This window comes from Tiliqua scincoides, chromosome 5, assembly GCF_035046505.1.
Source record: "Tiliqua scincoides isolate rTilSci1 chromosome 5, rTilSci1.hap2, whole genome shotgun sequence".
In the NCBI taxonomy this organism is placed as follows: domain Eukaryota; kingdom Metazoa; phylum Chordata; class Lepidosauria; order Squamata; family Scincidae; genus Tiliqua; species Tiliqua scincoides.
The window spans coordinates 56,067,619-56,081,999 of record NC_089825.1 but is presented as its reverse complement, the minus strand read 5'-3'; the positions used below and the strand labels follow the sequence as shown (position 1 = coordinate 56,081,999).

Below are 14,381 nucleotides of genomic sequence, written 5' to 3'. Positions count from 1 at the left end.
TTGGGGCATTAGCCCATTGAGCTGAAGCAGAGAGGTTTTCTTTAGGCCAGACTTTTTCATCTCAAGGCACACTGACAATGTATTAAAATTGTCAAGGCACATCATCACTTTTTGACAACTGACAAGGCACTACTGTGTTGCTGGCACGAGAATCACATCCCCAATGGCCCTATTAATAAATGACATTCCCCTAAACTCCCATAGCACACCTGGGGATCATTCACAGCACACCAATGTGCCACGGCACACTGGTTGAAAATCACTGCTTTAGGCTGTCACCTGAGCCAACATTATATCTGCAACAACCCAAAGTAAATAAAGCAATCATACTTGTAGTTAAGCAAAAAGATTTTTTTTAAAAATCAATACACAGCCACATGTGGATTATTGTTTAAGCTTATGAATAACCAAATGGCTATATCTTTCACCAAAAAAATGAAAATATAAGAAGAGTTAAGATTTGCTGCTATTTAAACTGTTGAGTTTTTAAGGCCATTCTAAAGGCCATGTCAGTAGCTTGTTTCAGCGTTTGTTGAAACCAAAATACTACTATCATTGATTTTTATTTTGGTTCAGCTAGTCTCTCACTCACCTTCTGGATTGAGATCTACAATTTAACCAGTGGAAGCAAGGGAGGAGAAGAAAGAATAAAAACAAGAACAGATAATTGCAAGTAAAAAAAAGCCCTACTAATAAATAAGAAATGCAAGCATCTTGAGATGCAGTATCTAACTCTAAGAAAACACTTTTGAAAAAGGGGGAAGGGAAACAAGCAAAGATTATTCTAGAAGAGGAATAGGACAAAAAGTGATAAAGGAAAAGAGAGAACAACAAACAAAAATAGGCAGATAGGACAACTAGGAATCATCTGCAAACACATCCTGGAAAGAAGATGATGTAATAAATGCACCAAATAATGAAGATGAAGTAATAAAAGCAGGATGATGAAATCCGCTGATCTCAGGCCCTCTAATCTGCTGGAAGTGACCGAAGCACAGCCAGATGCCCCTAGAGGGTCTATGTTGGGCCAGCCCTGCAGGTTCAGGACCATAGTAAAATTCGTGGGTCCCAAATCCGCAGATACAGTGGGCCCACTGGCTATCATTTTATATAACTGACCCAGTCCATCCCACCATAACAGCAAGACTGAATGACATGAACCTGGCAGCTGAGGGACCGCTGGTATAAATCCCAGATTCAAGGAGTGAAATCAAAAAGTAATTTTCAAGGAACCAATCTCTTTTTTAGGAATGGTCTCCTTGTAGAACATGCTAAATGCTACTGAAGATGCCAAAAAGGATGCAAAGGGAAAAAAAATAATCAGGCTCCTATACAATTTAATTCTTTGGTATTACGAAGGAGAAAAATCTCTACACTGATTATCATATTACTTGGCAACTTGACCTAAGATCAAGGTAAAAGAGAAATTCTAAACTTTACAAGCGCTCTTTTATAATTCAAGGTTGAACGAAATTGATACCAAAGGTGTATAACAAAGCCAATTTAGTTGCTTCTACAGAAACATTTACAGAAATATTTACACAAATCAATGATTTTACAAGGAATAATTGTAACTTGAAATCAAAAGTTCAATCAGCACAATTAAAACCTTAAACTAACATAAAACTCATTTCCCCCATTTACTCATTTTTAAAAAGTAGAATTCACCTGTTGGTGTGCTATATGAAGCTAAAGCACTACCATCCAGATCCGCTGGTGAACAGTTCCTCTTTAGAAAGGCAGAGAGTGCCACTGTCTTGGATACAGATGAATCTAAAAGTGAGAAATGAAAAAAAATGCCCAAGAAATGCTTCTATATAATTATATCAAGAAGTTCAGTTATCTTTCATTTTGCATTCCTTCCTCCTGCACAAAAACCAAATGTAATAAAGTTTATCTAGAAGTAATACATATTTACAGTGCTTACAAGTTGAAACTGAAATTTATCTAGGAATCAGCTCCTTCATTTCCAGAGAAACACCACAATAATGGCAATCAGGACAAGTAGACTAAAACCACAGGTAAAGCTCCATCTCTCCCAATACAGGTGTGCGCCACTTTGTGACATTCTGGCTTACACCGGGATCGCACATCCAAGGACCACGTGTGGTCACATGGTCGTCATGGGCGCACACCCCAACTCTCCAAAGGCATTTGGTGCTCTGCTCCCCCCACTCCGGAGAATCATCTGAGCCTCCCAGAGGCAGTACATGTCCACGCGCTGCCTCTGCAAGGCTCAGACTGAGGGAAATCATGTCTCCCATGCAATTTCCAGTTTCCTCTGTGAAACCAGAAGTCATACAAGAGACATGCTTTCACTCAGTCTGAGCTCTGCAAAGGCAGCTAGTAGATGCGCACTGTCTCTGAGAAGCTCAGATGTCCCTCCGGAGACGATGGGAGCAGAGCATCCCCTTTCCAGTGGAAAGATTAGATTGCATCAAGCGCCGTTTGACGACAGGGATCACAGTCCCGATCCCTGTTGTTATGTGGCACATGACTGTATATTTTTATTAACAAAATGCAGTTGAAGGTCCAATCTGTCCAATGTGGTTAGAAAAAGCACTACTGAAGTTTTGCAGGGTTTTCAATGGAACACATTCTCTTTGCACATTTATCCTGGTTTATTGATTCAAGTGGTCTCAGCTTCAGGGAAAGAGGATGGTGTACAATTGCCTTTTGAATAGCCCTCTGACAGTCCAATCCTAGGCATGTCTACTCAGAAGTAAGTTCCACTGTGTTCAGTGAGAATCTCAGAAAAGTATGGATAGAACTGCAGCCTGAATTACCCCGTCAGCTTCCATTATTACAGTTTTGTGATCAACAGAACAATGAAGGTTTGTAATAGAGGAGCACTGTTTGCCCATCACATCTTAATACAGGTTGAGCATCCCTAATCCGAAAATCCAAAATATTCCTAAATCCAAAATGTTTTGAGCGCCAACATGATGCCACAAGTGGAAAATTCCACACGTGACCTGATGAGATAGATCACAGTCAAAACAAAGGCACACAAAAGACAATTTATTCATTGTCTTCAAGGGGAAAAAGACTCTCCCAGTAGTTGTGATAGATCTTTCCCAAGCATGCCCAGATTCCCCCACACAAGCATGCACACAAAGCGTAATAAAATGGCACATGTGCAGGCCAGATGCACCAATGGCAGGCCCCCCATGATGTTTAGGCTTTGGTTCCATCTCATGATCTCATTTTGTATATGAAAGTAGTCCAAAATCCAAAATGCTTCTGGTCCCAAGCATTTCAGATAAGGGATACTCAACCTGTAATATGCTTATTCTTGTGTCTCTACAATTTACAGACCCATTGTTGGAACTATTCATTCCTCAAAAAGAAATAAAAAGAGAGAACAACAAAACTTGGACTGAACATATTTAGTTGATAAAACTTATTACTAGAAGTGGGAGAAAACAGTTTTTTTGTTGTTGTTGCTGTTGCAGACTTGGGCGTTTTCCAAAGTTAGAAGTGCAGAAAGCAGTGTTATGTGTTTTTATTCAAAATTTACATTTTAATTATAAATGATAATCACTTTAAAAGTGTACCAAGTAACTGATATAGGTCATAAAGTGTTAACAGATGCAGCCATTATCCATGCACCCCCCCCATTAGATAATAAATAAAAACCAAATAAATTGTTTTATTCTTCACATACTGTGGGGTTGTTGTTTTTTTTACACAAAATGACAAGTGCAGAAAACGATGTTATTTTATTATCGCCATTTATTTATTATCACCAAAATAAACAATGCTATTTTATTGTCACCATTTTCTACCATCCCCAGTTATTACTAATACTACTGAACACTGACACAGCATAGTAGTTTATCAGAAAAGAGAAGAGACCATATATGAAACAAGAGTATTTACCTAATTCCAGGATAAACTTGTCATGGGTCAACGCTAATGGAGATTGTACATGCACTGATAATTTGGTCTTTAGTGCTGTCAATTTACTCTCCAGTGTGATCTGTTACAGAAAAACATTAAAAAGATATTATTAGCCACCTGGTGTACCCTGATAAAAGAGGAAAGTATAAATGTAACCAATAAATTTACAGAAACACATTGCAACTAGAAAAGCAAAATAAATAAAAGAACTTAAAAAATGTGGTTGATTATACTGTAATTTCATCAAACCAGCATTTAGAGATCTTCCACAGAATTATCTATGTGCTAATGAAAATAAATTCTTTAATATTATGCAGCTATTCACTAAATATCCTTCGGCTCCATCATTATGACCATATAGTCATTGTCTGTTCTAGTGGCTGCCTGCTGGTATTCATTTGCATCTTTTTAGATTGTGAGCCCTTTCGGGACAGGGAGCCATTTAGTTATTTGATTTTTCTCTATAAGTCGCTTTGTGAACTTTTAGTTGAAAAGCGGTATATAAATATTGTTAATAATAATAATAATAATAATAATAATAATAATAATAGTAGATTGTATTCAATTTAGTTTATTACTTAATTAAATCAAGGGTCTCCCCAAACACTGCCACAATTATGGTACATAGAAAATAAATATTCTGTACTGTTTCAAAGAGTTTCAACTATCACAATTATGATTAAAACCCTAAGGTCATAGGCTAGGATCCAAATCATCGCATAGGCTTACTCAAATAATTTTCACTAACCCAGTGACATTTTTGGTCCTATCTTTTCCAACACCTGGCCGCAGTGCCAGCAACTGCAACCCCATGCCCATTCACTTGAGACCAAGACCCAATGAATTAGTGGAATTTCCAAGTACACTCAAGCAGAATCAGGCTAGAATTCAGAAAGACTAAAGGATTTTAGATACAGGTTGGGCACCCCTTATCTGGAATTCTGAAATCCGATGTATTCTGAAAACCATATATTTTTTTAACTTTTTAAACTGTTTCACATGTGGTGGGAGCCAGCCACCATAGTACGACGCATGATCTCTCCAACTTGCTGTGGCAGTTGCAGAGCCTAATTCTCCCTCCTTCACCAGCAGGCATTAACCACCAGCACCAATCTTTCTCTCAGACAAGGTTAGCAAAAGCCAGAGCCAGCAGGCATTAACCACTCCCTCCCTCCCTCTCAGCATCTGCCTCTCTAACGCTTTGCAGAGGAATCCAAGATGCTTTCTCTCATAGGCATGGGGCTATTATAGCAGCAGCCTTCCCACTCCATTTCAGTGGAATATTTGTTTATGCAGGATTCTAAAATCCAGAAAATTCTGAAATATGGAATACTTCTGGTTCCAAGTGTTAGTATAAGGGATAAGAATTAGGGTATCTTATTAATTGCAAGATACCCAAATTGAGAATTATAGTCTGAACAATACACAATACCTTTACTGTCACTGAAGGTACCACCTCTGCTCTTACTTCAGTGTCAGCAACTTGCTGGGGAAGAAAAAGACAAAAATGAAAACACTAATATAGTAATGAACACAATGTCATGTTCTCTTCATTACAGTGCAATTCTTAAGTACAATATCACATAATAATCTAAATTTATGTTTTTACTGGATTACAGAGCAAATTCTTCTATTCATGGGGTCATGGAGGGATTATCCTCTGGTGATTTCACCACCGAAGAAACGCCCCTTGAATTAATGCTGCATCATGTCTATCTGCCATTGGACTAGACATGTTTGCCTTTCCACTTGACTTAACTCAGTTTGAGGGTTAAGGCAGCCCATGTAGTTAAAGATAAATGCATATAAATAAATAATTAAATAAATTACAAATAATCACGTATGTCAGGATTCAACAACAGTTACTAGTCCTGTGCACATAAGTGGCTTTTGGGCACTGGGCTTATATTTCTCAAAATAACCACACTTCATACCATATTGCAAAACATTTTTGAAACAAAAGGGATTTTTAATAAGCAATTAAAAAAAAATGATACAGATGTTGAATAGCCAAGGAAAAAAAGCGTCAAAAATCCCTCTGGACATGTCAATGCCTTTAAAATACACTTAAAATTGACAAGTGGAGCCAGGCCACTGTTATAAATTTAGCCCCAGTGCCCATTATTTGATGGTGTAACTTCACTTATTTTAGTACACACAACTGTGAATAAAAACAAATTTCTATTAAAATATGTATATGTTTACATACAGATACTGAATCAAGATCAGACAAAACTTCCACAACAAGAGCCAAATCCTCATTTTTTTCAGGTTTCGGTAAAATATCTGCAAGAAAAACAGGTTATAACAAAATTAGTTGATACTGTATGAAAATTACTCTCCATCATTACTAGTTTCAAAGTTTGATAAGACGTGGGAGAAATATGTACAAGTGAGAGGTGAATAACTGTCTGTCTGACAGTAACATGCTTCTTTATGTCTTTTTAGAGTGACAATCTGAAAGTAGGGGCTGTTGCTGATATCTCAGTACTAATTACAAAGGCCAACACACATTTTGCTTCCTTAAACATTACACCAATTCCTGGGTATATTTGGGGTGCCGATTCCAAAAATGGCATCCATTTTGCCCTATCACGTCTAGTTTTGGAGACATGGCATAGCCTCTTTAGTGAATGGTTCAAGCAGCTTCCTCATGAGGAAGCCATGGTGTAGCTTTCCTCATGAGGAAGCTGCTTGAACCATTCACTAATGAGGCTATACTATATCTCCAAAACTAAATGTGATAGGGCAAAACAGATGCCATTTTTTGAATCGGCACCCCAAATTCATATCAAACCACCATAAAGTTTGGGAAAAACTTTCTGACCGTCAATTTTGTAGGCCTGTGTTATCTGTTCCAATGTAGCATGGCTCTATCATGATGGTAATACTGCACTTTGTTATATCCCATCCTAAACAATTTCATGCTGATATGCAAACCTGGGATGCTGACTGGCATATAAAACACCTTTTATTGTAAATATTGTTCCCCATCTTCAACCAAGTGCCTCACATATAAGAATCTACAAGTGTGGGGGAGAGAGCAGAAGCAGAGAAGCAGGGCCATCCTTCTATAGTAGTAATAAAATAATAATAATAATAATAATAAACTTTATTGATGCCCCGCCCTTCTCCCTAAAGGGACCCAGGGCGGCTTACAACATGTTAAAAACAGTTTAAAAACATAATTTAACAAACAGATAAAAACATATTAAAAACACATTAACAGATACCATAAAACAGTAGTCAGATAAAAAGTCAGATAAAAAAAGCATAAAGCAGCAGATCGTAGAGGAATCAGACCTGTAGAAAATACTAAAAGATGTAAAAAAGATGTTAAAAAGGCCATGAACTAATAATAACAGGTATTTATATACCACCTTTCTTGGTCTTTATTCAAGACTTTATTCAAGGCGGTTTACATAGGCAGGCTTTTATTTAAATCCCTATTAAATAGGGATTTTTACAATTTCAAAGAAGGTTCTTTCTTTCAAGAACGACTACATTCAAGGTGTTTCATTCCAATCTGGCTTCACATTCTGGCCTCCATCCTCCCACGCTCAGAACAGATGGAATTGCTCGGCTTCAGCTTGTCAGCTGCTCCAAGGTTGCACGGTGCCTGTGGCCTCGAACTGGCGACCTTGTGGATGTTATCTTCAGGCAGACGGAGGCTCTACCCTCTAGACCAGACCTCCTGCCCTCCTGTTTAAACAAACTCAGAAGGCTTGTTTAAACAAAAGGGTCTTCAGGCCTCGCCGAAAAGTCTCAAGAGATGGAGCCATTCTCAAGTCAAGGGGAAGGGAGTTCCATAACGTTGGTGCCACTACTGAGAAGGCCCTATTTCTTGCTGCTGCCCCATGTACCTCCTTAGGCAGCACTTGTAAAAGTGCATAGTCCTTCTATGATGGCTACGTTGTGGCATTTCTAGCAAAGCTTAACACTGTAATTTCAGTTCAGCAATTTTTGCGTTATGAATGCTTGATACCTTCTAGTCTTAGGGTACAATCCTAACCAACATTCCAGCACTGGCATAGCAGTGCCAGTGGGACATATGCTGCATCCTGCAATTGGGGAGCAATCATGGAGGCCTCCTCAAGGTAAGGCAATGTTTGTTCCCTTACCTTGGAGTTGCATTGCCTGTATGTCAGTACTGGAAAGTTGGTTAGGATTGCTGCCTTAGATTACTTCAGAGGACAATGTTTGCAAACTGTTGAAAACTAAACTGGGAGAGGGTTATAGCCATTAGCAGAGTTGATGTTTTATATATAGAAGGTCCTTGGTTTGATTCTAGTATCTCTAATTAAGAAAAAAGGACCTTTGTTATCAAGAACAAATTGCTGCTGGGGTGGACGAGATGTGGATTTTTGATAGAAACAATGGCACATAGGAAAATCCCTCTCTGTCCATTCTGATCCTGATTACCATTGACCCGCTGGACAGCTATTTTGACCAAAAAAAAGAAAGACACTTGCCATTTTGAAGCAAGATGTATTGGTCTAATCTGCATGCATATCTGCTTTGGGCCTTGCTGGTTACTTCTAGCTTACACTACAAGGATAGGAGTGTATAGATGCAGAGATGTTTTTATTTAGCTCTTCAGACACTTCTTTAGCAACCAGTTTCTGTGCTGAGAAGCCTCCGTAACTGGGTACCCCTCACTCAGGAAGAAGGACATAGGACGGTACCATGCTTTGAGGGTTCCCCTCTCTGGTGGCAGCAAACTTACTACAGGGTAATGCTGGAACACAATGCTTCTTTTGAGTCAGTTTCCCTTTGCTGCACTGTGTGTGCACGTGCATCTGTGCTCTTCTATATCACCAGAGTACTCATGCACAGGTGTGATATGTCCTCACCGTATGGCTTTCACAAAGGTGCACATCCATATACACAAATCCATCAGGATATACATTCAAATGTACATTTCACTGACAGCAGTGCAGCACTAACACAAAACCTGGGTGGGGATTCAGAAAGGGGTGAAGGTTTCCTCCTCTTTTGCCCTTCCCCTTGTCACCTTCTTTGGGACTGGGATGTAACAAAACAAAGAGTAAAACCATACAACCATTAACAATTTTTTCACTGGTCTATTCAGGTGGAATCTCTTTAACCACAGGCGTTCCGTTCCTGGACATCCGGAAAAAACAAAACTGCAGATAATGAAATCTGCAGTTTTCATAGCCCACCTTTGCTCCATAAACGTTTGAAGCCTTGCTTCAGTCATGTCAAGACCTATTCTGAACCTCGGAGAGGCTGCACGCAGTGAACAGAACAAGGTTCCAATTGCTTCTGGGAGATCTGCAGGGGAGGGGGCGATCCGAGAGTTTGGCCTGTAGCTCAAGTGCCTAAACTCACTGAAATAGACTCAGAGAAGGAAGTTCAGAACTGAGAAATTCATGAAACAGGGCCCAACCTTGGACAGTGCATGCCAGCTTACTGCTGGCGCATGCTATTAAAAACATGCCATAAGGCACATTTGCAGGCCCAACTGCCAGGCGAGAGCTGGTGCTAGCCTAGCACTGGGCTACTTCTGGGCAGCCGCCAGAGCTCCACCACTCGGCAGTCGCATAGACCGCCGAGCAGCAGGGAAGTAAACGGAGGCGTGGGGGGAGGTGGGGGGAGGTGGGGGGAGGAGGCATGCCAGGGGGAGGGAGTGGGGAGGGAGGGAGGCAGAACCAGTGGAGCAAAGCTCCACTGGATCCGTACCCTCCATGTTGGGTTCACGATCCAACATGGAGGCTCCTGATTCACCGTCGACCTTTTGGTTGGCAGTGAATCAAGTTGCCCCATTGCGGGGCAACTTACTTTACCTGGGGGAAGGAGATGAAAGTCCCCTTCTCCCAAGGAGCCACCGGCGGCTGCCCAGAGTGCGTAGGATGCAGTGGCAGCCATTTTTGGCGCTGCTGCAGCCCTGTGCCCTGGGAAGTTTAGGATTGGGCTGATAGTCACCTTTTACTAGCTGTTAGAGATCAAAGTATAATATTGGCATAACTGTAATTTATCATTTGTAATTTGATATTGCACATTTATTACTGTTGATTCCTTTTCCTTATAATTTGCATGCTCATTACAGACCGATTAATATTGTAATGTTTCAAAAAAGTAATAAAAGGTTTAATTAAAAATGTGTTTATATAATTTATTTAGTTAATATAGTTTATTTTATACAGTTTATTTATATATTTCAATTTATGGAATTGGAAATTTCAATCATTTCCAATCAAAAGATGGAAAGTGTCAGAACTTCAACACATGACACTGATTTCTTTCTCCATTATTTTAGTAGTAGTTGGCAACCTTCAGTCTCGAAAGACTATGGTATTGCGCTCTGAAAGGTGGTTCTGGAACAGCGTCTAGTGTGGTTGAAAAGGCCAATTCGGGAGTGACAATCCCTTCCACACTGGGAGCAAGTGCAGTCTGTCCCTGGTCTGTCTCCCTGGCTATGGGCCTTTCTTCTTTGCCTCTTTGCCTCAGACTGTTCACCAAGTGTCTCTTCAAACTGGGAAAGGCCATGTTGCACAGCCTGCCTCCAAGCGGGCCGCTCAGAGGCCAGGGTTTCCCACTTGATGAGGTCCACTCCTAAGGCCTTCAGATCCCTCTTGTAGATGTCCTTGTATCGCAGCTATGGTCTACCTGTAGGGCGCTTTCCTTGCACGAGTTCTCCATAGAGGAGATCCTTTGGGATCCGGCCATCATCCATTCTCACGACATGACCGGGCCAACGCAGGCGTCTCTGTTTCAGCAGTGCATACAAGCTAGGGATTCCAGCACGTTCCAGGACTGTGTTGTTTGGAACTTTGTCTTGCCAGGTGATGCCGAGAATACGTCGGAGGCAGCGCATGTGGAAAGCATTCAGTTTCCTCTCCTGCTGTGAGTGAAGAGTCCATGACTCGCTGCAGTACAGAAGTGTACTCAAGACGCAAGCTCTGTAGACTTGGATCTTGGTATGTTCCGTCAGCTTCTTGTTGGACCAGACTCTCTTTGTGAGTCTGGAAAACATGGTAGCTGCTTTACCGATGCGTTTGTTTAGCTCGGTATCGAGAGAAAGTGTCAGAGATCGTTGAGCCAAGGTACACAAAGTCATGGACAACCTCCAGTTCATGTGCAGAGATTGTAATGCAGGGAGGTGAGTCCACATCCTGAACCATGACCTGTGTTTTCTTCAGGCTGATTATCAGTCCAAAATCTTGGCAGGCCTTGCTAAAACGATCCATGAGCTGCTGGAGATCTTTGGCAGAGTGGGTAGCGATAGCTGCATCGTCGGCAAAGAGGAAGTCACGCAGACATTTCAGCTGGACTTTGGACTTTGCTCTCAGTCTGGAGAGGCTGAAGAGCTTTCCATCTGATCTGGTCCGCAGATAGATGCCTTCTGTTGTAGTTCCAAAGGCCTGCTTCAGCAGGACAGCGAAGAAGATCCCAAACAAGGTTGGTGCAAGAACACAGCCCTGCTTCACGCTGCTTCGGATGTCAAAGGGGTCTGATGTGGAGCCATCGAAGACAACAGTGCTCTTCATGTCCTTGTGGAAGGATCTGATGATGCTGAGAAGCCTGGGTGATCCAATATTGGGGAGAATCTTGAAGAGGCCATCCCTGCTGACCAGGTCGAAAGCCTTCGTGAGATCTATGAAGGCTATAAAGAGTGGCTGTCGTTGTTCCCTGCATTTCTCCTGCAGTTGTCTAAGGGAGAATACCATATCAGTGATGGACCTGTTGGCTCGGAATCCACACTGTGATTCTGGATAAACGCTCTCTGCAAGTACCTGGAGCCTCTTTAGTGCAACTCGGGCAAACAACTTTCCTACAACGCTAAGGAGAGAGATGCCACGGTAGTTGTTGCAGTCACCCCTGTCGCCTTTGTTCTTGTACAGCGTGATGATGTTTGCATCCCTCATGTCTTGAGGTACTCCACCTTCTCTCCAGCAGAGACAGAGGATTTCATGCAGCTCAGTGACGATGATCTCTTTGCAGCATTTTAGGACTTCAGCAGGGATGCTGTCTTTTCCAGGTGCCTTGCCGAAGGCAAGGGAGTCCAGGGCCACGTGAAGTTCTTCTAGGGTTGGTTCACTGTCAAGCTCCTCTAGCACAGGCAGGCACTCAATGTTGTTCAGCGCTTTTTCGGTGACTACATTTTCTCTGGAATATAGCTCAGAGTAGTGCTGCACCCAGTGTTCCATCTGCTGCGCCCGATCCTCGCCTGCGGATGACCTCGCCTACGGCAGACTTCAGAGGGGCAATTTTCTTCTGTGTTGGACCTAGGGCCTGCTTGATACCATCATACATCCCCTTGATGTTGCCCGTGTCAGCTGCTATCTGTATCTCGGAACAGAGCTGGAGCCAGTAGTCATTAGCACATCTCCTGGCAGTCTGCTGGACTTTGCTGCGAGCAGCTCGGAGGACCTGCAGGTTGCGCTCACTGGGACAGGCCTTGTATGCTGCTTGAGCTCTCCTCTTTTCCTCAATGACTGGTGTCAACTCCTCAGAGTGGGCTTCAAACCAGTCTGTCGTCTTGTTGATCTTCTTGCCAAATATGGACAAGGCGGTGTTGTAAACGACATTCTTGAAATGTTCCCATCTGTTGGATGCGTTTGCATCGACCGGGCCTGGAAGAGATTCCTCAAGCGCTCGTGCAAATTCCTCCACTTTTCTCTGATCCCGGGTCTTGCTCGTATCAATGCGAGGTCTTCCTTCCTTTTTTGTGTGGTACAGTCACTTTGTTTGCAGTTTCACTCTGCTGCACACCAGCGAGTGGTCGGTGTCGCAGGCAGCACCCTGATAGCTGCGTGTGATCTTGATGCTGGGAAGGCTGGAGCGTCTGGTGAGAATCAGGTCGAGCTGGTGCCAGTGTTTTGATCATGGGTGTCTCCAAGGGACTCTATGTTGGGGCTTCGTGTTGAAGAACGTGTTGCTGACACAGAGACCGTGATGACAGCAAAACTCTAGCAGGTGTTGGCCATTTTCGTTCATCTTTCCAGTGCCGAACTGAACTAAGCAAGGCCAGTTCTTGGTTTTTTAAGCAACGCCAGTTCTTTAATTTTAAGTAAAATTAAACTCTGTTCATTGTGACAAGTATTGAATTAATTTCAACCAATGAGTTTAAAGTCGTACTGTACTTTGTTAAATAATTCAGAATAAAGGTAAATTCTAAAGAACTAGCAAAGAAAAATAAAGTGCTATTGCGGCAATTGAAAAAGTGTACCTTTGGTTTTTGTGGCTTCTTTGATTATTTTCTGAAGTTTATTCATTTCAGCATCATAGTCTTCATAATTTATATCCCTAGCTTCAACTTTGGGAGCTTGAAATAAAGAAGGATCTGTACCAAGGTAAGAGCATTGTAGGTGACCATCATCACTCAGTGTGACTATCACACCTTTCAAATCTCTGCATAAAAGAAAGGAGCCAACTATGATGCAAGCACAACAGCATCAGATATCCATGCAAACTTTTTGTTATTATGCTTCCAATGAAAATTCTTCTATATTTAATTCTTTATATCTATCTTTAAATTCTTTATTCTTTATCTATACAAAAAAAATGTTAATACGTCCATTTCTTTAGGATGTCTTCAGCCATGAAAATAGATCATGCATAGCAAATTAAAACAGTCATGAATTTTGCATTACTCAAACATTATTAAAAAGGTACACAATTAAGGAATGGCTAAACTGTTTCCACTTAAACATAATGATAGAATTTGTATTCTCAATCTGTTTTCAAACCAACCTGATGCTCTGGTGAGAAATTAAGCTTAACAAAAAACTTTATATATGATAAATATATCTCACTTCATAATAATTATTATTCAAGGAGGTTTGGTGGCTATCTGAGTTGGCACAAAAATAGATGCATTTTCCAAGGGTAAATATCCAGTTGGAACCCTATAATGGAGAACAGGAGCATGTGGGGGGCAGTTGCAGAGAAAAAGTGGTGAGCAGGCTAAGGGTTAATATTATTGACCCCACCGCTGAAAATTGCCCCTCCCAAAGTTGCTTCTTTTTCTAGAAACAGCAGCTGACAGCAGATAATATATGAGTTTTTATGGAATATATAATTTGGCTCTTAATCATATAGGTCTCTGGTTTGAGTAAATGCATCATACTAATTCTGAAGAGTCAAACATAACCTGGATCTTTAAACTGTTGCACAAGCATGTCGTTTCAAAACATTATGGTTACATTATGTTATATCGAGATGTATGAAGCTGCTGCTAAATGGTGAAGTGTCTTATATGCCATACATAAATTTGTTCAAATAACGAGTCTGAAGGTTGGGTCCATTGATGATCTTTTGAAGATTTAGACCAAAATCCTTTGGAGATTTAGGAGTTTTAAACTGTCCTATTTTAGCCATCTGTTCTCTCTCCTGACTCCATTACACTCTAATTACAGACAAGAAAAAGTCTGTTAAAACAAATGAATGTAAAATACATTGGTTTTTGTGTATGTGCAATCCTGTGACGCTAGCCAGGATTCCAGCTAGAGAAT

General features: G+C 41.1%; 1 protein-coding gene across 2 annotated transcripts in view; it reads right to left on the bottom strand.

Annotated features, from left to right (window-relative positions):
• BBS9 (Bardet-Biedl syndrome 9) overlaps positions 1–14,381 on the bottom strand; it is a 281,323-nt gene that overhangs the window by 228,843 nt on the left and 38,099 nt on the right. For both annotated transcript variants that reach the window (XM_066627037.1, XM_066627038.1), the window contains exons 10-14: positions 13,097–13,278; positions 6,113–6,189; positions 5,336–5,389; positions 3,883–3,982; positions 1,669–1,773 (exon numbers count right to left, since the gene is read on the bottom strand). In XM_066627037.1, coding sequence (XP_066483134.1) covers positions 1,669–1,773; positions 3,883–3,982; positions 5,336–5,389; positions 6,113–6,189; positions 13,097–13,278 — 518 coding nt within the window. The remainder of the gene's footprint in view (positions 1–1,668; positions 1,774–3,882; positions 3,983–5,335; positions 5,390–6,112; positions 6,190–13,096; positions 13,279–14,381) is intronic.